The 27133-nt window shown below is 33.7% G+C and overlaps 1 protein-coding gene across 1 annotated transcript in view; it reads right to left on the bottom strand.

Moving 5' to 3' along the window:
* Nucleotides 1-26875, bottom strand: part of LOC128987296 (G-protein coupled receptor GRL101-like) — a 73650-nt gene extending 46775 nt beyond the window's left edge. The window contains exons 1-9 of the mRNA XM_054408066.1: nt 26776-26875; nt 25327-25488; nt 22082-22207; nt 20843-20956; nt 19040-19159; nt 17283-17411; nt 12494-12613; nt 5700-5814; nt 3702-3776 (exon numbers count right to left, since the gene is read on the bottom strand). Coding sequence (XP_054264041.1) covers nt 3702-3776; nt 5700-5814; nt 12494-12613; nt 17283-17411; nt 19040-19159; nt 20843-20956; nt 22082-22207; nt 25327-25471 — 944 coding nt within the window. The 5' untranslated portion in view covers nt 25472-25488; nt 26776-26875. The remainder of the gene's footprint in view (nt 1-3701; nt 3777-5699; nt 5815-12493; nt 12614-17282; nt 17412-19039; nt 19160-20842; nt 20957-22081; nt 22208-25326; nt 25489-26775) is intronic.
* Nucleotides 26876-27133: the final 258 nt, after the last annotated feature.

The raw sequence follows: 27133 nt of genomic DNA, 5'->3' as shown, positions 1-27133 counted from the left end.
TGTAAAATATCTCTTTAGCTATGAATATACTTTCTAGGGAAATGTTTTTCCCATTGCTGGTGTCCTAATATCATGAAATTAAACTTATTATTTTTATTCACAAAATCGGTGTTTACATTGCCTTGAATATGAGTAAAAAGGGAAATGTTATTTACTTTAACTAAAAAATTCAAATTGTACAAGAAACTGATTTATAGAGGATAAAAATGTCCTTTAGTTGACTCTCAAGAGAGTATCACATAAAAGATAAAGAAAATCACTTTGCTGGTCTTTATCTTTGAAACCATTCATTTGAACCTCTTTGGCGTCATCGTTTCCTGACAGACAGCAAGCAATGAGGTTCATTTCAGTTTAAACCTTAATAAAGCCCAAGAACTTCAAGAAGCATACAATCCCTTTAACATGTCCAGGCATTCTGATAATTTATAGAATATTAATTTACGAATATCAAAATCATAGAAGGTATGTCTCTAAGTAAGCCACTTGTATTATGTAAACACTTAAATTTACTTTACAAAATTTGGTAGCACATGCACAAGTGTCTAGTACAATAAAATCAATGACGTTAACTACAGACGTTAACTTATATTTAGACCTATAAAAGAAACAATCGGCGGTCCTTGGTCCTCCCAGCCTTAAAATATTGCTTTACTGCATATGGAAACAGCATCTCTAAGGAGGATATGGCAAGGGTTCAAAGAATACAAAATTCTGCCTTAAGGTTAATTTTTGGACTTATCGTTTTGAAAACGTGTCCTCCTTCCGAGATGCTGCAAAGCTCGTCCCAATGGATGACATGTGTAGAAAGCTGACCTGCTGCCTGGTCTACAAAGTGCTAAAGCTGGGAGAGCATCACTACCTCAGATAGAGGCAAGTACAGGGAGGAGACCTGTCTGCTTAGTGCTCATTCCAACCTACCGCTGGCTTCACTTTCCTAAAGTGAGGCTTGAAGTTGGAAGAAAGTCATTTTCTTATTTTGGCCCGCAGTTGTATAATGACCTCCCTCAAGACATAAAGACCTCAAAATCCTATGGTTCATTCAGGCCCACAGTAAAAAAAATTTAACTGTAAATGATTTTCACATTATTTTTTTAGTGAACTTCCCATATAGGGAATAAGCTATTACCGTAGGTCTCATGGCAAGACCTAGACCCGGGACCGATTTACTTTTACGTGTTGAGGTCCCCAGAGGCCAAAAACACCATCCGTTCAAATTCGTATATATATGTAAGTGTGTATCCGTTAGCGCAATACTCGTGCATAAATGACCAAATTTTGATGAAATTTTGTACAAACGTGTAAACATACGTTTATTCGAACGAGTTCGCGAACCAGCATAATCGGACGGGGGTTTATCAGGGGTTTTATGGGGGTAAAAACTTATTAATTTTACAACTAACACATTTCATAATTTCTCTTCAAACCATTTTGTAGAGCTTAAAACAAGAAATAACCTGGTATATTGAAGCGTTGTTGTTTGACCAACGGTTACGGAGATAATTAAAAAAATTCTAAATTTAAAATTCCAATGTTATTCTTATGGAGAATAAATCAACTGTTGTAGTGTGCTTGTTTATGGATATATTTTAATCAAATTTGGCAATTCTGTTAATTTCATAATAAGCTATCAACATTTCAATAAAAAAACACACCTCAATATTTTCCCCGCAGCAGCGCCTTAGTACTCACTAAAATTAATTTTATTTAAATAGAAGATAAATCTGACAATTTTTAGGGAATATTTTAGTACGAATCAATCCGGGTAAATGGAAATTCGCTTAGTCTGGAGGTTTACTGCGGCAGGGGTATTTTAATTATATATGTAAGGATAGTTTGGATTTAGTTTTGACTTGAGTAAGTTTAAAAATCGCAAATACATGAAACTTGCGTATGAATAAAGGTATTTTTATTTATTTAGAATATTTTACTTTTTTCGAAAGTATTACTCACTACAAGGAAATAATAAACAAGTCTTTTCCACTTGTTTCAGGAGAGCCATGCATTCAGATGAAAAGTGGGAGCAGTTTTATTACAGAGCTGCTGTGAAAAATGACGTTGAGTCAAGTTAGCATATTTCCTTTCTTATTTGCATGAATCTCCATTATAAGAAGTGGAATTCCTTTTAGATTATGCACGTTTAGGCCTAAAAGCACGCATCTTGAAAATACACATCATAAGGCACGAGTTAAAATAGCAGTTATAATATTGTGAATATGCTGAGGGTGTAACTAAAACAATAGAAATATACATATCAATATTTTATATACATCAATATTCACTAATATACTGACCACCCAAATGACGAAAATTAATTATTTTTTTAGTTTATAGTTTTTTAATGTATCCGATTTTAATAAACTATACTCTTCCTAAAAGAATATTTTATCTAAATCTAAATCTATCTAAATATAAAAAACATCGAAAATGGCTAAAAGTTTATAATAATGAGATTTTAGTACGCAGTGTCAAGAAATAAAAACAATCTAAAATTTGCTGTTTTCGTAAGAAGTGAGAAATAATGATATATCCGAATTGCGTATTTTAATCGCAATTTGCCTTCATAATTTTACCTTAAAATGTTTGACATTGACTACCAAACACCCTGTATAGGCCTAACATTTTTAAACAGGATTGTTGCGACGCGTTACTGGGATCGCGGAGAGTCGGAACGATTGGATCGTGGAACCCGCACCGACGGCACGGCGCATCGTCGAGAACCACATAATGTTTTTCGCTACTGTATAATAATAGTTTGCGGTAAAAGCCTCTAAGATTTCTGTTGCTAAATACTCTTGAGTTTATTGTACGATCGATCAATGAGACATATTTATCCAAATGTCCTTTCTTTCCTTTGTGTCGACGCCAGTAGCATTTTTACACAACAGACAATGTATAATGTTGAAATAACGAATTTAGGGAAATCTGCTGTTGACGATATGCCGGGAATTGAACCCGTCCCTCCATCACCGAAGTCTGAGTCGCTAACCACTAGGACAGCAACACACGTTAGCAGGATTTTCTTGTGTACTGTAATTTGTTTTTTGCTAGTATACTGTAGATGTTTTGTTATGAGCTTATGTTATGATTCTTTTGTGTACATTTTCATAAAACCATAATAGCTACTTGGCAGCTCATAATGGCAATGTAAAAAAATTTAAATTTCATAAAAAATTTGTCAGGAAAAGCTAATTTCCCCGCAAATGCAATGTATAACATTACAGCATAACGATTTTGTTCCGATTTTATATAAAATTTTCAACCATCTATCTATATATTAATAGGCAAGCATGTTTCTTTAAAACCTTTTTTCTCAGCTCGTGTGCATCGTAGGGAAAATCTACGCATACCGTTAGAAAGCTATTTTCCTGTAGGTGTGCACAATCCCTTTATAAATTAAAATAGGCTCAAAGATAAGCACAAAAAATTAGTTTAAAAATTTGAAAAAATTAACATGGATTTTATGGGTTGCCATGCTGGTTACGAAATAACAACGAAATATAAACAGAAAATCAAAACAAATGGAAGAAACTCAAATCACATGTTTTATTTACAGTGTGGGGAGAAAATAGAGAAGTCTGTACATTACATATTTTTGGTCGAGTTTCGACCACTGGACGACCTCTCGTAATTAATTAATATCCAATCATAATTAAATCCAAGTTAACAATAAATTAATAATATAAATATTTGCAGGTACTTACAAGTAGATAAGCCGGTCCAGGTGTATGAATGTTTGATTGTTGATGCTTTTACTAAGGTCGTTGCTTCCCAAATAACTAAAACAAAAACATGAACTACAGCATAATGTCTTATTTATACTAACCAATTTATTTATATTTTATAAGACTTTATGTATAGATACAGTTGATCCTTATCACTTAAAATACGTATTCTCACTCATTTTAGAGTAAAATTTAAGTGCATTTTTTAATAGATTGTCACTCACACAAAGTGTTCATTTAATACGAACTCGGTTGGAGCGCAATGTATTATCAGTAATCAACTAATTACTATTGCAGTTTAACTAATAGGTAACTAATATTACTAATATGCATTTAAACAAAAATGTATTTGTTTTACCCGTAGGTTGATCAAAGGTTTAATTTGTTGGATGCTTCTGTAATTGAAACACCACCTTTTTGCCATTCAATCAAGATAAAAACAACAGAGAACTGACCAAACAATACTACAAATAATTCACACCCAAATAAATAAAGCCAGTACAATCCAAATGTAGCTTGAATGTGTGATTCGTTAAGATTCGCATATTCAATGTAGTGTGCTGCAGGCGCTATATAACTTAAGTTTCCAAGCTCCTAACAATGTATTTTTCCTACAGTTACCTAACAATGTACATGTTCTCAGTTCTCTCACTGATTTGAGAAAGCAAAGTGGCCAATTCGCTCATCAGTGAGACAATGTTAACATTGTCTGACTCTAATTACTTTGTCTCACTCCAGATTTGCAACGTGAAGGCACGAAATAGTGAGCGCCTAACATGCAGGCAACGTCGTATGCGCGCGAAATACGTTGGCAGCACTGGCTGTAAATCAGCTGGTCAGCTGTTGTACTGTTGTATTTGTCACTTCACATTAAATTGTATATTAAAAGTTCACTTCTGTGTAAAAATAGGTTATGTTTCTTCACCAATTTATTTGTTTTATGGTAACTGTAGGAAAAGTATAATGTGCAACTCGAGTTCAAAGTACAATTGCCTCACTCGAGAAACCATTCCTAACTCGCCTACGGCTCGTGAGTAAGGATTTCTCTCGAGTGAGTCAATTGCTCACTTTTCTCACTAGTTCCACAAATAACTATTAAATACAGTCTCGTATCGTAATAGTAGTTTACGCAACGACACGCAAGACTATTTACGCGAGTTGCTTACACTACTTTACCTACGGCAGTGTTTTAATTACTTATTGTCACTACTCATTACTTCTGAGAGAGGTTATGTTTTCATTTACAACCTCTCATTGCTACTGACAGTGATGCAACAAATTATTGTACCGAACATTAATTGCACCACTCATTAACAATTAAATTGGTCTGAACAGCTGATTAATTTAAAGTTCAAAGCATTACAATGTAACTTCTTTTCTCTCAATCCTTGAATCTCATTGGTCCGTTGCCCATGTTGTTAAATAAAAAAAGTAATTAAACAATGCTTTTGAGTAGATCTTTTCAACTCTAAGAACTCAACTGAAACGGCTCGTTTAAAAAACTATCGTAGGTAAAGTTAAGTTCGTTTTAGAACTAAAGGAGTTGCTTTTATTTTGTGATCGTTGTTAAGGAAATATAAGGTGTTAAAGGTTTTAAGCTTATTATTTTGTTTTATAATCCATCATATAACAACTTTCCAAGTTACGACTATTGGTAAAATAAAAATAACTGCCATTTATTGATGAAAACAAACACAAATTTGCAGAAGGTTATTGTAATTTGTTATGTTTGACGATATAGCCAGTGTTCTAATGTGTTTGGTGGTCTTTTGTAACTATTGAGCCTCGGATATGTGCTAGAAACGTGTCAAGGGGTAAGCCGATACAGCACTTGGATGAACTCTACTAATAAATATTTGTGTTGGCATCAGGACGCGAACTCACGACATCGCTGAGTCCGCTATAAGCTTGGTTAGGGGGGGACTTATCAAACATGATATAAAAAACAATCTCTATTTACAGAGTTGGTGTACTCACAACCAGGTGATCTCCTTCTCAGCATCCACGGGCACGATGGTGAGACTGCGCGCTGTACAGTTGATGTGGACATCTCTACAGTCGCACTGCGGAGCCAGCGACGAGCAAGCGAACGCTACCAACCAAACACATTGTATCTAGGAGGTTCGCTCAACAACCTACTTACTTGGGGGAAATGAAAGGAGCAAATGTTGAGTGAAAACTGTCCTCTAGGTTGAGGTGGTAAATTTATAGGGGAGTGGTCTTCGTAAAATGTGGTTAGATGTCTATGCTCGTTCGACAATTTATGATAAACCGATAAATAAATATTTATTCATCTATACCTTTATTAGTGAAATTAAGCTATCAGCCTTTGTATTTGCACTCAATTGTCTTTAATATATATTGTTTGATGTTCCTTTTAATGACAATTAATAAAGAATGATGATGATACAAAAAATCAGAGGCGTCTTTTCAACTAGTGTCAGCGAATCTGGCTTGTAAGGAAAAGTTGAGAATGGTAGAGTGTTTAATTTAGTTATTGAAGATTTATACTACAACTAGCAGAGTACCCGTTCTTCGTACGGGGTTGGCGTATAAGTATAAAATGTGTATTGCAGTTGTACTCTAGCTTTGCATTTGCAATGGGGGAGGAGAGAATTTGGTTCTTTATATTTATGGTATACTATATTATTATTAAAGGTTAAGGTTTAAAGGTATTATGTATTACTGATATAGTATAGTATAAACAGTATATTATTACACATCTACCATAGCCATTCTGTTCTACCACTCACCTAAACAATATAAAATACCACCGCCGCAGCAAACCTGCAGACTAAGCAAATTTCAACTTGTCTGATTACAATTTTACAAAAATATTTTCACAAATAAGACATATTTATTCCCAATTTAAATAACATTAGATTTTACGAGTAATTAGGTTTGCTGCTATGGGGAAGGTAAAAAGTGTTTTGAAAGAAATAAATTTGCCAAATTTTATCAATATATATCCATAAACAAGTAAATTCAATTGTTTTAATTTTATCCATAAGAATAATATGGGAATTTTAAATTCACTATTTTTAGATTTTATCCGTTACCGTTAGGCATACAACAGCACTTCAATATCCTAAATTATTTCTTTTTTTAAGCTCTACAATACGGTTTAAAAAGAAATTGCAAATTGCTCGAGTTATCGCGCTAAAGGACACACGCATATATATTAATTTGAACGGATGGTATTTTTGGCCTCCAGGGACCTCAAAACGAAACATAAATCGGTCCTTGGTCCAGGTCTTACCATGAGTACTACGGTAATAGCTTATTCCCCTATATGGGAAATTCGCTAAAAGTAAATTATCAAACATATACACATTATCACAAGTTATGATTTAAAAAAAACTTAAACATTACTGTAAACAATCCTACTTTGATAGTTCTCATTGTGTATCACAGCTTTTTGACGCTGCTTACTTCAAATTAGCTGTTATCATAATTGCAAAAAATATAATATAGTCTATTTGCCAAAAGGCATTTTTCACCCAAACCTGAAAGTAAGGTCCACCCAATGTTTTTTAGTGTTTTCTGTTTCTTTAAGACCTACATATATAAAATCTACAGGGTGCCACTTTGTCACCCTTGAGCAATTTAAATATTCAAAATGGCGGCCAAGATGGCTTAAAACTGTATATTTGCTGTATCTTTCCCTATAGAAGAGACAGGATAATAATTTTGGTGTCTAATTTTATGTGTTAAGGGTCAGAGAATACCAATAATTGATTATCTTAGTAATGATATAGGTATATATTTTCGCTTTAAAAGTTAATAGGATGTCGTTGGTGAATTGGTAAAAAAAAAAAAAAAAAAAAAAAAAAAAAAAAAAAAAAAAAAAATTGAAAAATGCCTTGTTATTTAAATTACATTAAATTACATACAAGTTTTGGAAATGATATAACACATGCATTTTTATGAACATTTAAGAACAAAATTGACTTGGTATGTACCAATGCTGATATTTATTCGGTGGTTAGTGCTTCATTTCGACATGTAACGCGTTTTTGTCCGCCATCTTGAATCGCCATATTGCATATAAATAAAATATTTTAAATATAATAATAGTGTTGTGACACATAATTTTAAACTATATTTTCATGTTTATTTTAATTATGAAATCCGTTAATTTAATATCCTTTTTTCATTTTGGAGATATATTCAAACGAAATTCTACCCCATACATTTCTAATGAATGTTTCGTACTTTGAACAGTAAAAAAAAATAATTTTTCTACATCTTCAGTTATTATTAACGCTTGCAGTTCGTTCTAGCCTTAAAATATTCATTGATGTAAGGGCTTTCATTTGAGCTATTGGCCATTATAGACCAGCTACGAAGCACAATACAATATTAAATTGACCTTTTTAGAAATAAGTTGTTATTAAAAGATTTATATCTCGGTTTGTTAAGAAGTCACCAAGTTGTTTCTGGTCTCAAACTACTCAGTAAATGTATATGGCTTTAATTTCAATATTCACTAAGTAAAATCTGACGGGGAGCGAGCTGGCGTAGTGGTTAGAGCGCGGGACTTCAGTCCCTGAGGTCCCGGGTTCGATCCCCGCCAAGTCACCAATGGATTTTATCTAAGTGATAATGCCGCAACCCCTAGGTCTAGCCTGAAGTAATGTGAAAAACAATCCCAGGCTCGTGCCTAGCGTCCTTAGGAAAAAAAAAGTAAAATCTGACAAATTTAAAATTAGACTTGGCCTTTTAATTCAAATTAAATAATTTTTATTTTGAAAATTGTTTTGAGTTAAAGAGGATAATCCACAATTCTAAATAAGTAATCCATAGCTAAAATAAGTCAATACTTTGGCGAATCATTTAAGACTATAAAGGATTTTTGAAGTTATTTAAGATTGGGGGTATATGTAGGCCCATTTAACTACAGACAGTTTTCAAAATAAAAGTAATTTAATTTTCAATAAAATTCCATGATTCAATTTAAATTTGTAAAATTTTGTTTAGTGGAGGATAAATTATGTATTTTTATTCAAAGTTATTTTTAATTTTTCAGAGTAATTTTATTTTATTCATATTGGGGATATATGTATTTAACTAAAGACAGTTTTCAAAATACAAATAATTTAATTTTAAATAAAGGTCCATGACTAATTTTGAATTTGTCAAATTTTATTCAGTGATTAATAAAAATTAAAGTGATTAATAACATTAAAATTTGTCCAATGTTGGGAAAAGCCACATTTTTAATAGCCATTTTAGGGGGTTTCTCGTAGACCAATTTTTAACAACTTTTAGTATGTCACACTGCACACCCAACAATAAAAGTAAAACCATAAAACGTTTCATTTAAATTTTATTTAGAGGTCATATCCTATATTTTTCTGACTACTAGTGTAATTGTCTATTATGAAAAATTGAATTTTGGTATGTTTCAAAACCCCTACTTTTTCAGTGTTCCCATGCTCGGATTTTGTCAGATTTTGTATACATTGCCCTGTATGTATGAATGTATGATTCCAATATATGTCTTAAATGTTCTCAAAGCAATTCTTCCCACCTCAAAGTGTATTTTAATCGGACTGGATGTAGGTAGTGTTGCAGCACGGCTAGCGATCCAAGTTGAAGACTAATAACAAATATATCCCATAATATATCTTCAAAGCAATATACAAACTGATATGAGGTTGATAATTGTTCAAAATTTAATGCAGATTCTTTTAAGAGCCACAAAATATGAATGTTCTAATCACCTGAGTTTGTATTTGCAAACATTTAAAGGTAAAAAAAATCTTAGAAATTTGGTATTGTTTCTATTTAAAGCTGTCTCTTTTAAATAAATCAATACTTAAATGGTATAAAGTTATTATTATCTTAAAGTAAACTTAATGATGAAGCTATTAAAACAAACCGCATATTTTTAAGACGATTAGTTGTGAAATTATTGATGTTTTACTAAAAGCTTACATAAATCCAATATGGCGGAAGTTTTCCCCAAAATGGCGGCTTTCCGCCACTTGGATTTTTCTTGATTTTTAGTATAATATTCTTGACACCTTTGTTGACAAAATCCCATATATTTTCGAATATATGGGGAATAATATGGGGAAGAAATATATTTTATTTCTTTTACCTTAATTTTGATGTTGGACCGTATTTTGACTAGCCTAAAGAACAGTGATTTTTCTGAATTCATGAAAACTATAATTTAAAAAGCAGTTCATAAGTCATTCACAGTTCCTGAAGAAGGATAATGCACTGTCCACAGTACAGCACAAGCATCAATTAGGAGAACCGATTGTAAGTTAACTGATTTGATGACTGTGTTCTGTTTTGAATGTTGCACTTATCCTCAGAAACCATGGATTTATAATGTTTTTAGTCAAGTAAATACTTGAAAACATTGTTGATAAGGTAACTTGGCAACAAATTAATGTGGAAATTATTAAAAACTTTTATTGATTTATTATTTTGGATAATTTTCTAATTAAAACATCAAACTAGGCACAAAATGATTATCCTGTCTCTTCTATAGGGAAAGATACAGCAGATATATAGTTTTTAAGCCATCTTGAATATCTCAATTTGCTCAAGGGTGACAAAGTGGCACAATGCCTATTTTAATTATGTAGGTCTTGAAGAAACAGAAACCACTAAAAAACATTGGGTGGACCTTACTTCCAGGTTTTTTGACCTGCAACCAGACTAATAGTGCTGCACCCTGTTAGTAAACCTTTTTAATGCTATTGAATATCATCATAGACAAAAAACTATTTTTCTTTTTCTATGTTATCATAGATGTCGAATCAGCTGACAAAATTATTTAATTCCTTTTAAATGTGAATACCCATAAGGTTAACATGGCAAACTAATGGCAGAGCCACTGGGCGGAGCCTAGGAGTTTTGAGATAACAATATGCCTATATATTAATCGGGAATGTGAGCTATCATCGCCCAAAATTTCAGCCCAATCCGACCAGTATTTTTTGCGTTTACTTGTCACAAACATACATAGGCCTACATCCAAACTTTCTCATTTATAATATTAGTAGGATGAATGCAAGTGGTATGTAAACATTGCAGATACCTTTGAGATGTACACAATAACGCCACTACTGAACTATTTACCGTAATTTCTTGAATTCTTAAAATTGACTGATATTTATTAAAGATACTATTGAATAATACATTTTAAACCAGAAACTTCTTTCAAGAATGCAATGTAGTTGGATATTTACACAAAATATTTAGTATCCATACTTTTCGGCGATTTCACAAAATAGCCTTTCCAGACAAAAAATAACGAGTTTTTTGAAAAAATTATTATTTTTTTTATTCTTATTTATACTTTATATGATTTTGTTTTGTATATTGAGTAAAACTTTTCTAAGGGATATTTTAATCCGTATAAAAACAAAATAAATAAATAAAAATGCCTTTATTTAGCAAGTGTTCTTCATTACACACTGCTTTACAGGATAACTCTTGTCAATTTAATTACTAATACTAAATAAAACTAATAACAGAAAGTACATACTAACGATGTATGATTAACTTCATCTGCAGGCATATAATATAATGTGACTTTCTCTAACTAAAATATTTTATATGTTTTAACATTTAAATTTTTAAATTCATAAATAAATGTTTAATTAGCCTATATGCATTGCATTGTATTTGCCAAAATAGTTTAAGTAAATATTTACACTGAATTATACAACGAAAAGGAACTTTCAGTTAAGACCGAGCTTTGATGAAAAACAACAAACAATACGTGCCCAGAAAGTGGACTGGAACTAACGAATACTAAATATATTCGATTGGATGTGTTCGTCAACGTTGTTCTACCAAATGGAGAATTATGTAAAAGAAATTCTAAATGTTCATTAAGGGTTTAGAAAGTCAAATGTGAATTAGATTTGGTTTATTATAAATATCATTTGTAATATGTGATTCAATGATATGTTATATTAATTGAAGAGGAATATTGATGGGGCTTTAACTTATAACTGAAACATACTTCCTCTTTATTGGTAATTTACCAATCTTAAAATAATTCATACCGATGATTTATACAATCAATAATGTTACTCTTGTATTGTAAACTGCTATACCAGCTGATCATTATTTTAATATGATTGTTTATGTTTTGATTTTACAGTTTTGTTTTTCCGTTTACATCTTAATAAAATGAGTTCATTAAGTTATTCAAATCTATTCTTTATTTAAAACACAACAAATGGCGACGAGTGATGAAAGAAATGATATCAGAAGACTGAAACATAAAAGAGGAGCACTAAAAGGCCAGATTACAAGAACTCTACACCTATTAAAAAGCAAGGGTTCATCAGTCAATGATGCTCCTGGCAGATTAAATGTAGCAGAGGAAGCTTGGCATAAATTCATCTCACTACACGAAGATATTTTACAAATAGAAGATGAAGATGATTTTGAACAAGAAGAAGATTACAGGGCTGATGTAGAAGAGGTATATTTAGAGATAAGAGCATTGTTACAGCCATTCTTTATACCGAACAAATCTACAGATGAACACACAACTTCTATATCAGTTGCACACGATAGCCATGTACCTAACATTAACTTTAAAACATAAACAATCATATTAAAATAATGATCAGCTGGTATAGCATAAACAATAAAGGAAACATCGTTGACTCTATTGTAAAATAAACATTCAGCAGATATCAACGCAAACTAAGCACTACCAACATGAAACAGACTTACAACAGGTTTCGGCAACTCACATTTGGATAAGGACTATTGAAAGTGTAACTTACAGCAGTTATCCTCGTCCTCCCAGTAGCCAGGACAGTCCACCCTAGCATCACACAGCAGAGAGTGGTTCAGGCATGGTCCACTCTTGCACTTGAACTGGTCATCCGCGCACTGCCACGCCTCTGTCACAGGACATTGAAACTATGTAGACTTGCAATACGTATACTGTTTGTATGTCACCGTAAATCACTCCAAGTTTCAACTATAGACAATGTCAAATAAAATTTGTTTTGTCAAACATAAGTAAAAATATAAATGAGAATTGGAAATAAAGTCTAGGAATTATAAGGAACAGCTGCATGTAACAAAATACAGAATCATGCCGAGTGCTGAACTGAATCAAGCACCAAGAGCTGGCGAACTTAAGAAACCCTGAAACTTTTACATATTTCAAAGTTTCTGGTGTTAATTATATTGGGGTTAAATGTTTACTTAAGTGGTTGGTAACACTTAAATCAGTTAGGTAGACACGGTGTTTCTATTACAACAATTAGGATGAGCTGGACATTTGCAATGCACATAAAAAAGCACAATTTATTAAATTAACAAATGAAATGCACAATGAACTACGATGATTTTGATACAAAATATTTGTGACAACAATTACAAGGGGGTAGAATTTCTACTTGTATCAATAGTCAAAGATTCTACACATTGGTTGGATCGATTGTTAGTTTTGGACAAATTTCGGAAGGACATCCAGTTTTATATCCAGACTCTAAAGTGTTCCGTCAGACTGGTTGAGTCGAGAGCTCGGCACACAAGGGCCTCTCACAGCCTGCCACGCTTGATCATGCTTATTCATGGATGAAATTAACAGTGTTGATTATCTTTGGTTAGTTATTGCGGTCAATGATCACAAATAACCTATAAAACTTAAATTATGACCAGTCAGAATTAATTTATTTAAGTAAAAGTGTATTATTAAAGAAAGAAGAAACGCTTCACCAACTTTTAAAACATCCTTATATACTAACTAGCTGTACCCGCGGGCTTCGCCCCGTTTAACTTCATAAGTATTCGGATGGCTCATTCATGTCCTGGTGGAAGTTCGTTCGCTACGCTCACTCACCTTTAGGTTGGAGCTCGTTCGCTGCGCTCACTTGCCTTCAGGTTAGCTCGTTCGCTACGCTAACTCGCCTCCAGGTTGAAGTTCGTTCGCTACGCTCACTCACCTTTTGGTTGGAAATTAGCTGTTGTCGTAAATTAAAAAAAATAATAGTGCTGCACCCTGTTGGTAATCCTTGTAACTTTTATGCTATTGAACTTCATAGAACAGAACCAACTTGTTTAATTGAAACAGCTGTTAAGATTCATTAATTCCTTTTAAATATGGAAAACTAGCAGAGTACCCGTCCTTCGTACGGGGTTGGAATATAAGTATAAAATGCTTATTGCAGTTATACTCAAGCTTTGCGATTGCAATGGGTGGAGGACACAGTTTGATAAAATTAGCTTTTTTAAATTTACAGTATTCTATAGTATTACACATCTACCATAGCCATAATGTTCTACCATTTTACCTAAACAATAGAGAAAAATAAATTATCAATTCGCAAAATATCACAAATTATTCATGAAATGAAAAACATATACATAACTGTAAACATTCCTACTTTGACAGTTCTCATTGCGAATCACAGTTTTTTGTTGCTGCTTAGTTCAAATTTAGCTGTTTTCATAAATGCAAAAAAAAATAGTGCTGCACCCTGTTGGTAAATCTTATAACTTTTTAATGCTTTTCCATATCATAGAACCAACTTTTTTAGTTGAAACAGCTTACTAAATTCTTTAATTCCCTTTAAATATGAATACTCATAAGGTTAACATGGGGAATTACAGAGCCACTGGGGCGGAGCCCGAAAGGATTTTTGAGATAAGAATATGCCTATATGTTAATTGGGAATGTAAGCTATCATCATGCCAAATTTCAGCCCAATCCGTCCAGTGGTTTATGCGTGATTGAACTTCAAACAAACAAACAAACAAACACACAAACTTTCACATTTATAATATTAGTAAGATCATAAGATTAACATGGGGAACCACAGAGCCACTGGGGTGGAGTCCGAAAGGGTTTTTGAGATAAGAATATGCTTTAATGTTAATCGGGAATGTGAGCTATCATCATGCCAAATTTCAGCCCAATCCGTCCAGTAGTTTATGCGTGATTGAGCAACACACACACACACACACACACAAACTCACAAACTTTTAGATTTATAATATTAGTAAGATACGTGAAGGCGATTTCTACGAAACACTACTCCACCGTTAATAATGGGCGAATTTTTACAAACGAGGTGTCAAAATTAAGTATTTGTTGTGTAGACACCCCCTTTCACCAAATCCTGTAATAAAAGTTCTAGGGCTTTGCCCCATAGGCCATCAAAATCCCAATGTATTTCTTATGAAGAAACGATTTTGTATACTTAAACAGACGAATAATTTGTTTAAATTACAGCTGTTTATAGTAAACACATGATACACACAAGAGCGTTCGTTTTCAGAGTGAGTTCGTTTTCAGTTTCAATAAGTGGAGTGGAGTGAGCGTTCGTTTTCAGAGTGAGTTCGTTTCCAGTTTCGGTAACTGGAGTGAAGTGATTGATTACATTATCTTTCAGTTGACTCTTTTAAGTCATCGGAAATAATTGTGACTGTTAATCTTTTTGAAAAAAAATACCGCCTGTAATACTTTGCAATTACTCGAATTCGGGCAACAGGTGCACTAGTATTATTTATAGAAATACTTACATTTTGAGAGGTTTCTGTTTGTGAATTAAAGGGTCAACGAATAGGGGTTGAAGGAGGGCTAGCCAACTGTCAATATTTAATTTTTACTTTTAAGTAAAATCCTGAAATCCTGTTATCTGTTGGTTAATTGAAATATTTGGTATTTTTATTAGCCTGGAATCAGGTTGGTTAACCTTTTTTATTAAATCTAACTGCGTAACTTTCACTCTAACCTCGAAAATTCACTTCTGTAGAAAAGTTTTGATATTGGTGTGATGGCAGAATTAAAATCTTATCATTAAATAACTTGTTTTCAACAGTGCAGATTAATATATTTACTTTACAGTTTCGTTGTAAAAATATATTTGAAAAACCTTGGTTAATCGGCGACGGCATACGAACAAGTTGTCAAAACCCATTACGTGCCCACAACTCCAAAACTTGTTCAATATGAACATAAAAGTTTACAAAACCTAGGTTTTAAATGACAGAGTACTTTGCGACGGCATTGAATTGTCGGTCTTATGTAATCTGTCTGGGAGAGAACGAGAAATTTTAGTTCAGTTATTGAAAAACAAACTTTGAGCAGTTCGAAAAGTTTGGTTGGGTTAGGTTAGGTTAAATCAGTGTCATCTAAACTAACCGAACCTAATCAGCCAAATTTCTCGAACAGCTTAAAATTTACAGTAGTTATTCTACTATTTTTGTGTGTTTTCTCCAAATTTAGCGTGTGATCAAAAAACTTTTCTAAATATTGTGTTTTCATGATTCACTACCTATAAAGGGTTGCAATAAGCTATATAAGTTATGGAAAAATAGAGTTGTGGGCACGTAACAGATTTTGACCGAAAAAGTTATGGAAAATATAAACCAACAATCATCCATACCCAACCTATTGCACCCCAGTGAAGCTTGGCTCCAGTGCTTATAACGTAAATGTCAAAGAATCGATCCATATATAGATTTTTCTCTGACAAAAATGTATCAGACCAAGATATTTAAGTTATATTTTTAAAGACTTATTTAACTTATTTAACAGATTTTGCCACTATATTTTATTTTCAACATATAAACGAAATTGTGTCTTAACCAAGGTGTTGTAAACTTACAAACAAAGAAATACCGCGTCTCATCTCATTGACCCGCTAGGGCATCATTTGCCAGAGTGTTTGTTTTCAGAGCATTTAGAGAAGTGTGTGGCTCTCTTAACCTAACAGCACTTTCCGTTCTTCAGCTAAGTATCTTCTAACTTTACGTCACCATATTAATGTCACGTTATCACAAAAATATATTTATTTTTGAAAGAATTTAATTTTGAACTTAATTAAAACTTAATCCTTGTGAATAAGGATTTTTTTACTAAAAATAATGCGTACCGTAATAGCTATCTACGGTAGAACTATCAGTTGGTTGGTACAAAATACTGGTTCTTAGAGACAAGTTATATTTCGCCTTCTTAAAAAAATATGTTGTTGATCGATGGGTAATTACCTGATTTGAGTATATAAAAAAACTAAAAAATACAATTCTATCCTCAAATTGTCTTTGGATTATCTTATTACACATAATGTAAACACAATCTATGACTACATACATATAGAACTACACATTCCATTCCCCCTGCTTAGTTTGTAGCCAGTTTTACAGCAAAAATGAGCTTAGTTAGATTGAGTACGTAAATGTAAATTACTAATTCCTCTCGAATAAGCCAACTTTTCAACAAAGCCAAAATAAAATAAAATCTTTCCGTTACATCAACTAGGTACCGTAGTAAGAAAAAATAATAGAGATAGTATAATAGGATAAAACACCTTGGTTCTTACTTCTTTAGGTCTGCAACACACTCTGTGAGTTACTCATTCACCACCGTTCATATTGCAAGTAATTAGGCTACAGCTAACCCATATAGATGGAATGTCTACTCCAGTATCCAAAAGTAAAACAAAAGCTGTCACAATTTGAGATTTTGATGCATAGTACATAATTTGATTGACTTAAAATAAATTAACATAACACACATTACAATTACATAATCCTACTACTTAATTGTATATTTACCGCAATGTCGCAGGTTTGACATGTCAGCACAGCCCGACCTAGCAGTACCAGACTCTACACACCTCAGCTGAACAGAGACACATTGGCCTGAGTCACATCTGTATTGGTCTCTGTGACACTCCACTGGCTCTGGTGACACAAACATGTATGTGGTTACTTTTACATTGTAGTTCATGTAGTGTCACAGCCTGACCTAGCAGTGCCAGACTCTACACACCTCAGCTGAACAGAGACACATTGGCCTGAGTCACATCTGTATTGGTCTCTGTGACACTCTACTGGCTCTGGTGACACAAACATGTATGTGGTTATTTTTACATTGTAGTTCATGTAGTGTCACAGCCTGACCTAGCAGTGCCAGACTCTACACACCTCAGCTGAACAGAGACACAATGGCCTGAGTCATATCTGTATTGGTCTCTGTGACACTCCACTGGCTCTGGTGACACAAAAATGTGTGTGGTTATTTTTACATTGTAGTTAATGTAGTGTCACAGCCTGACCTAGCATTGCCAGACTCTACACACCTCAGCTGAACAGAGACACACTGGCCTGAGTCAAATCTGTATTGATCTCTGTGACACTCCACTGTCTCTGGTGACACAAACATGTATGTGGCTACTTTTAAATTGTAGTTAATGTAGTGTCACAGCCTGACCTAGCATTGCCAGACTCTACACACCTCAGCTGAACAACAGAGACACACTGGCCTGAGTCACATCTGTATTGGTCTCTGTGACACTCCACTGTCTCTGGTGACACACACATGATATTAGGTGTATATGTGGTTACTTGCACATTATAATTACTATAGTGTCACAACCAATTATGTTTAAGACCAATAATGATTGATTTTGATTATATTGATTGAATTTTACTTAATTAAAAAGGTAAATTCAATATATACTTTGATTAAATATTTTTTTTAGAAAGAACTGATAAATGTAAACAAAGAAAAGTAAACAGAGTATTAACAATCAATACAACATATGATTTTATACACAGATGGCAGGAAGTATGTATAGGATATTAGGCCTACTTGTAACAAAGATATTATGAGTGAAACCATAAATCATTACAATCATGTAACTTTGTCACATCATTTCAAAGTGTAAATAACATATTCATCTAGATACCATATATGCAACAGGATGTTTTATGACTGTCAGTCACCTTGAAAATGTCATCATGTCACCTCTCAACCTTCTATTTGCGACATGAATATTTAGCAGTTAAACGTTCCATACATTCTAAATGAAACCAAAGGCAAAACATTTGTTTTTTTATAGGTTACTGAAGCAAATCATTTGGCTTGAAATGTTTAAAACAAAACATTTAATTGAAATTTATAACTAACTTATACATTTCGAGCCACGGAAAGTATATTAAAATCGAAGTGATATAAAAAAAAAACTATTCCGAAAAGGTAAATAAATACATTTTAAACTGAAATTATCAATTGAGAACTGATTGCTACGTGTATGCAAACCTTTTCTAATTTCATTTAGTATTCATGTAACTTGAAATTAAATAAATTACCACAAGTTCAACCTCTGACTTCATAATCTTGATTTATATTTTTCGTTTGTATAGTAAGAACAATAATTACTGCAGATATTCATATTCTCATAGATTGAAAACATTCAATTCTTACGTGTCCCTAATCACGGATGTAAAACACAGTCAAATGCCTTTCAAAATCATTAATTGTGAACAAAATTATACTAAGGCTCTGGACCTCAGTGGCTATCACTCACCACAGTGGCGCTCGTCGGAGCCGTCCGGACAGTCTGTGTAGTGATCACACCAGAGATGTGACGACAAACATTGACCCCCTGAGTGACACTTGGTCATGCCAACACTGCATTTGAACTCATCTACAAGACAAACCAAGTGTCAGTGATTCGCCAACGTAAATAGAAAGTAAAACACTTAACTTTAAAGAAATTATCCATTTTAAATACAATTTGTTGTCCAACCAATCAACCTAAACAGCAGGGTATGTTATTATTTATGTGATAATAATAGGTAGGTTAGGTTATACTGTATAGGGTAGGCAGATAACTGTAGACTAGTGTAGACATTTAGGTAATTTGAAAACGGGAGGAGTTTCTTGTTTCCCGAAACGTTGTGGAATCAAAACAGTTAGCGTAGAAAAAGTACGTATTAAACTTAAGGTAGCTACGGTTCACAATTAACTTGAAAATATAGTATGTTAGATATGTTTAGTAAGCATGATTTCCTCACGGTTATATTGTGCAGTTTTACACGCCTCAACTAAGAGTTTTTTTATTCAATTAATAACTCATATCCGAAATGTACGAACATAATTAGAACACATTCCATAAACGTAACCTAAAATGTAACTGCGGTGTTTGAAATAAAATCGAAGATGTGAATCCTAACATCTGAAGTATCACAGCAGTAGAACATTATAAGTACCATAAACCTAAATACATCGATGTCATAAACAATTTGAATAGTTACATTTTCTACTTTCATTTTAATAGCTGTAAATTTCAACGGTAAAATTAATAAATTCGTGTTTACATGAAGTGTTTCAACCTACTTACACTTGTCTGTAGAAATAAGGAAGTGTATGCTTTTTGCCAGAATTCCATGTTTTAGTAACGACGCGTTTTAATATAATCCATTCTAAGTCATACCTTACAATTTTTGGTTATAAGAAACCGCTATCTTTAAACGCTTCTTAGGCTAAAGTAAATACAAATGCAATCCCAGTACCGGTAAGACACCAGCGGCATCGTATTTTCAAATATTTCAAGGGTAAATCACATGGTGTTAGGTTACATTTTTTGTTTTATGAACTTTTTCGTAGAGCTGTTTTATTATCAATATGATTAGTTCACAGGTACATAAAAGTTGTTTAATTACATGTTCTCTTTGAGATTTGACATCTTTGAAAGGCCTAGTCGGAAGGATATTAAAATCCCTTCAACCTGAAGAGATTGTAAAGAGCGAAAGGAACCAATCAATCACAAAAGACTTTCACAGCGAAATGAAATATATAAAATCAGGTTTATCAACGTTATTTTCGGCTGGGTACATTCAAACCTTTTGAGTCAAATGACAGGTTTTCTCTCCCTATTCATAATTACGTTCGATTCTTCTTTTTAGGAACAAACAATAATATCTCATATTATAATTGATCATAGGTTTACGTCAAAATCATTTCGCGTCAAAATTCCCAAATAAAAACAGATTGATTTTTTAGATTTTGTTTTTGCCTGAAGTGAGAAAAGCAGGTGCAATTAAGACGATTAATGGTTTTAGCTATTGTATTTCTAAGGCGTCAGGAGAAATACAATATCCTGTTCTTCAACTTGTTCTGTTATTCTTTTTCTCGAAGGTTATACAATGTAATATTATAATTTTAGTATCTACTAAAAAAGTCGTAATGTGTTCTTTCTGTACTATCTAAATTGTGTAATAATCTAGGTAGGGTTCTTCTGTTTGATCATTGAGTTTTAATGATATTAGTTCAAATAAAGACAGATACTAAAATATACTAATGATTAGCATTATTGTAATGTACTTACCACAGTTTATTTCATCAGACTTGTCAAGACAATCGATGTGGATGTCACAGCGAGAGAGGCGACTAATACATTGGCCACTGGTACATTGGAACTCCTCTTTGCCACACACAGGCTCTGTGGTAACATAGCATTACAATGAATATGTTAAATATCACAGATAATAATCTCAACAGTTGTGTGTGGTAGTTGACTGTTTAACATTTACAGCGCTAGGAGACTAAATACATTGGCTGCTGGTACATTTAAACTCCTCATTGCCACACACAGGCTCTGTGGCAACATAGCATTACAATGAATATGTTAAATATCACAGATAATAATCTCAACAGTTTTGTGTGGTAGTTGACTGTTTAACATTTACAGCGCTAGGAGACTAAATACATTGGCTGCTGGTACATTTAAACTCCTCCTTGCCACACACAGGCTCTGTGGCAACATAGCATTACAATGAATATGTTAAATATCACAGATAATAATCTCAACAGTTTTGTGTGGTAGTTGACTGTTTAACATTTACAGCGCTAGGTGACTAAATACATTGGCTGCTGGTACATTTAAACTCCTCCTTGCCACACACAGGCTCTGTGGCAACATAGCATTACAATGAATATGTTAAATATCGCACATAAAAATCTCAACAGTTTTGTGTGGTAGTTGACTGTTTAACATTTACAGCGCTAGGTGACTAAATACATTGGCTGCTGGTACATTTAAACTCCTCCTTGCCACACACAGGCTCTGTGGCAACATAGCATTACAATGTATATGATAAATATCACAGATAATAATCTCAACAGTTTTTGTGGTAGTTAACTGTTTAACATTTATAGCGAGAGAGGTGACTAAATACATTGGCTTCTGGTACATTGACAATCTTTACCACACACAGGCTCTGTGGTAACATACGACGCAGATAATAATGCAACTCCATAATGCATCTTATTTGCGCAAAGACAGGTTCAGAAATTATTTTTTTTACAAATATTAATAATAATAATAGAATCAGTAAACCTTTGCAACTAAAAAGTCGATTAAAAGTTTTAACATAGTTCTGCAAAAAGACACGGGTCAATAGTTCATTTGTCTACAGAATTCCATTGTAAATAATATGGTTAGTACCAAGAAGTATATTAAACCGGTAAGCATTATCATTATAAGCTATTTTTCAACTATTTATATGCAATATTGATAAATTAATCATAAAATATAGCAGTATGATTTATCTATGATTTCACTCACTGTGGCAGTTGTCCTCGTCATCTCCATGGAGACAGTCGAACTTGAAGTCACATCTTAAATAAGCAGGAAGAGTTCTGTTGTCCTTGCAAGTAAACATCTTCTCATCTGGGCCTTTTCCTTTGATATCTTCAAACATACGAACGCTATTATTAACAGTCTGCAATAGAATCATGCATTTTCTCTTAAATAATGGAGCTTGTGACTCTATAGACATTCGAAGATTATTTTTATTATGACAGTAATCAGTTTAACTCCTTTTTAACATACAAATGGAACAAGTCATTATTATTTAATGACTTGTTCCTTCACTGATTTTATTAAACTGAAACTGATTTTATTAATCAGTAACATTAATTTATAATTTAAAACACGATTGTTGCTCTTTAGACAATGCTTTGTCACAAAATGGAATTCAGTGCAATATAAAACTTGCTTTAGAAGATCGATACAATTTATTACCCCCCATTGAGCACCAAAGAAGTCCAATATCTATCTCTAAGAGAAAATCTTTTTGGTGGAGCAACACTGGTTTTCTAGATTAATCAAGCTCTTCCACAAACATCACTGGTTACCTCTTTTCTACTCATATCTGGACATTCATTTGTGCGCCATTATATGTATCAAAGTAAGATAAAGTTTTAAATTAAGAATTTATCAAATATATTATTAACTGTTTTTTAGTATTGTGTACAATTTTACTTAAATGATTAATTAAAAGTAACAAAAGTAGATCATACTGCATTAGTGAGCATCGAACGTTAAATTTACACAGAATATTTGTGCTAATTAAGTTTGTTGGGAAATTTCTACCTCTTCGTATCTTTATTTCTATATATCTTTTTGAAAACCTAAACATTTTTAAATAGTTATTTGTGCAACTAGTGAGAAAAGTGAGCAGTTGACTCACTCGAGAGAAATCCTTACTTACGAGCCGTAGGCGAGTGAGGAATGGTTTCTCGAGTGAGGCAATTGTACTTTGAACTCGAGTTACCATAAGTTACTCCTTCAGTTACCATAAAACAAATAAATTGGTGAAGAAACATAACCTATTTTTACACAGAAGTAAACTTTTAATATAAAATTTAATGTGAAGTGACAAATACAACAGTACAACAGTTGACCAGCTGATTTACAGCCAGTGCTGCCAACGTATTTCGCGCGCATATGTTATTTCATGCGCACGTGTTGCCTGCATGTTACGCGCTCACTATTTCGCTCACTATGAAATTTCTCAAATCAGTGAGAGAACATGTACATTGTTAGGTAACTGTATGAAAAATATAATTTCAAAATCCCACTTCAAATTTAGAGCAAGTAGTGGATATTGAGTCATTTATAAAGGAGCCTCAAATTAGGCTGAGAGCACATTACGCCATTCTATGGGATGTGGGCTTTCCATGGGACAATTTTACGACACTCAAACTATAAACTACATAACTTTGACAAAATCTAGGCTTAATCGTAACAACGAGCGAGTATACCTGAAGGGTTATACTACGTTTATTATCTATAACAGCATCAATCACTGTGAAGGACTGTAGAGTACAAAGATGTCATGTTATCAGTGACAGGTAGCCAGCACTCGTCATGTAAGTGTAGTCGCCTCGAGTCCATCCTTCATGTCAAACGGAGCTAATATGTCTTGTGATTTGGCTGACATTTACCGTAACCCTTCACCATTTCTATTTCAAATTGTTGCCTGTCAGTATGCAATCCTTAACTATAATACGCATTAATCGTGTATCACTATTATCGAAGATGAAATTTACAATTTTATTCAAAAGAAGGGCATTATCTTGTCCTATTGATAACAATATATGTACAAATTTCACAAATGAGCAAACTTAACAACAACAATAAAAATATGTCAGAATCAAAAATATGTGAAAATGTGTTAAATATGTGATCAAATATGTGTATAGAATTCCAACAAATTGATTGAGTTAATATTATAAAAGTTAAATCTAAACTGATTATTACTATAACGGTGTTAGAGGCAAGGAGTGAATTTATATGTAAGGCGGGTGAATTATAGCCTCTGCAGCCTCTCGTCATAATAGTCATCAGCCACTCACAGACCTGACATTTAATTCCTCAATTGAATACTCTGGAAGACCACTACTTAGACGTACTGAGTAACCTAGGATTCATCCCGTGCATAGATAAAGTAAAACGGCCGATAAGTAACACGTTTATCGATCGATCTATACTTGGTCAAACTTCCGCCTAACTTTACAGCCAACTCAACCGTTCTTCAGACCTCAATCACGGAGCACTTAAGTTCTGTCTTGAAGTTCAAAGTACAGCAACAACCAATCCGGGAATAAATAACAATGCCCAAATAATAATTAACTAGAAACAAATTTGACAATATTTCCTTGTATAGAACTAGGATCAAATCTATACATCAATCAATACCACCGCAAAAACCTTTAAAGACATACTTATTTTCACAGTACGTATATTCATAAAATTTCGCTTTCATTAAAACGTTTAAGGTAAAACCGTGGATAACAAACGGCCACATAAAATCAATACGTAATCGGGAGAAATTGAGTAGACTAACTAATTGACATCCATTCAATACTAGATTGCGCACACTTTATGTTGGATACATAATATATTAAAATCCGCTGTTGAACTAAGGCTGACCTACGCGACGACGCACTACAGGCTGGCAGTCCCTTGAGGGTCGACGATGATACTCCGCCAACACAGAGACCTCACTGTCATTCTTGAAGATATCTCGGAGTATTGACCATCATCAAACACTGTCTGTTATCGAATACCTTGCAAATCAATATAAATGATTGAGATTCATTTATGTTTCATTTACAATTCCCACTAAAACATAATATATAAAGGAAGCTATATAATTGGAAAAAGTGAACACGTTCAACCCGCCAGCAACCCAATGGATATGGAGGTGAACTATACGTACATTTATAATGTTTGTAGAATGCTAATTCTTTGTTTAGCAATTACATGAATATTTAAGTCTCGGGTATGAGTTAATTAACAGTAACGTCGGAAGATTTAATTAAGTGAGGTAGTAGAAATACGTACTCAATTTTAAATTCCACCCTCCTTCTCCAGTAACCACTACAAATAAGAAAAAGACACTCCTTAAATTTAGAATATACTTAGACATTGTTTATTCGGGTTTATTAAATTGTAATCCAGTTTCACTGTATTGTATATTGTTGACAGCTCTCGTATCATAAACATGTTAATTGCAGACTTACCACAGCCAAACTCGTCGGAGAGGTAGTACCCGGTCTGACAATCGTTGTGCCCATCACATAGGAACTGCTGGGCGATGCAGCGCTCCTTGCCCGGCTCTCTGGGCTGCTCCGGGGGCACCGGGCACGCCAGGGACTCTCCCAGCATGCATGTTGCTAGTCCTTCTACAATTTAAACAAACACTCATATGTACACACGAATACACAAATGCTTTTAATTTAAGTAGGATTTTAAAGTCAACAAGAAATCCTGTGAAAACTAGAATTGACTAAGGTAAGTCAAAATATGATAAAGTTATGTGTGGATTTAAGCCAAGTATTTTACGAAGCTTTTTAACTTATAGATCGGATTTTGTTACCTATTAGGCCTAACTAACCTAAGAGTGGAGATAAATTCGTTTGGAAAGATCTATTTTTGACAAACTCCATTCAAACAGCAAAATTATATATACTATAGGGCCTACGCACACATAACAAGGCACAAAAATACGAAAATAAAAAAAATCTATTTATTTCATTGCCAGAAAAATAACAAAACAAAACAGAACACCAAACCACAAATGTATCTTTTTCAGCGTATGAGGTAAATCAGGAAACCCACTTATCCGAAGCTCTCCGCTCCGATCAGTTTCGATCCGACACCTGTCCTTCCGACGACATTGCTCACCGGGTCAGACGTCGGATCCGATTTTTATCCAGTCTGCGTGCACAAGGTAGGCCTTGTGAACTTTTGAATGAAGCAGTTGGGACCATCCCTGTCATAGGCTATAAAAAGAGCTTGAACATGTTCCGATGCTTTCTGAATTCAGTGATGGAAGTTCTATGGATTTCAGTGGTGATTGGTTCTTAAATAAAGAACCAATTACTATAGCAAAAGAGTATGCAAACAAAGAACCATCGGATGGACAAATAACGACCCCTTTTACTACTCCAGCAGCCAAAATTTACAAAAACCCTAAAACATCTGAAATAAATCTCGTCTGTTACTGAGGGAGCCCGTCAGACCAATGTGTTATTGCCTTAAAAGTGTGGAAGACGTCGGATCCAGTTGGAGACTGAATGGAACAGATTGAATCGGAGAGCGTCTGACTAGTGGGTTTCCTGCTGCCGGGAGAGGAAATATCATACTTATTGCATGGATTTTAATAACCTAAATATATCCTACCTCCTTGCGGACTACGTCTATAAGAATCGATATAGCCTATGTACTAGAGGGGGAACAATACAATATGTGAGGAATTAAACATTTAATTAAGGGGCCCATTTAGGGAGGGAAGTTTAAGGGGGGGGAATTGGAGCAAGAGGAATCCGGGTCCTTAGAGCAGTAAACAATTCTCCTTTATCACAACCATCTGTTGATATTTTCCTGGCCTTGATTGTACCAGTGGTTGTTACTGCACCGATACAAATGCGTACTAGTGCAGTTAACTTACTAATAGTAAGTGAGCTCACCATGGTGTAGAGTGTAATACAAGTCACAATCAAGCTCATCCACACAGGTGACGTCATCAGTAGTGTTTGGAGCACAGTCACACTGAGAGTCGCACAGATTGGCGAGTCTGATGCAGCGACCGTTGGGACACTGGAACTCGTAGCTAGCGTTGCACTCATGGCCTGTAAGTGGGATTGAAAACATGAGTAAATATTTGATAACTAATCAAATAACCAGTGAAAAACAAAAACACTAAATACGAATCAAAATGTTACCTTACCTTGATAGTGTATAATCTTAAAACAACTTTGTTTTCTCAAATAGCATAGCAAGACTCTTTAATGATATTAACATTATTGACAAAATGCGCAGGTGAAG

The sequence above is a fragment of the Macrosteles quadrilineatus genome, unplaced genomic scaffold (assembly GCF_028750875.1).
Source record: "Macrosteles quadrilineatus isolate MER2022 unplaced genomic scaffold, UCM_ALF_1.0 Scaffold_2__2_contigs__length_208266976, whole genome shotgun sequence".
NCBI lineage: Eukaryota > Metazoa > Arthropoda > Insecta > Hemiptera > Cicadellidae > Macrosteles > Macrosteles quadrilineatus.
Note: the sequence above shows the minus strand (reverse complement) of the source record. Positions and strands in the feature narration are given on the sequence as shown.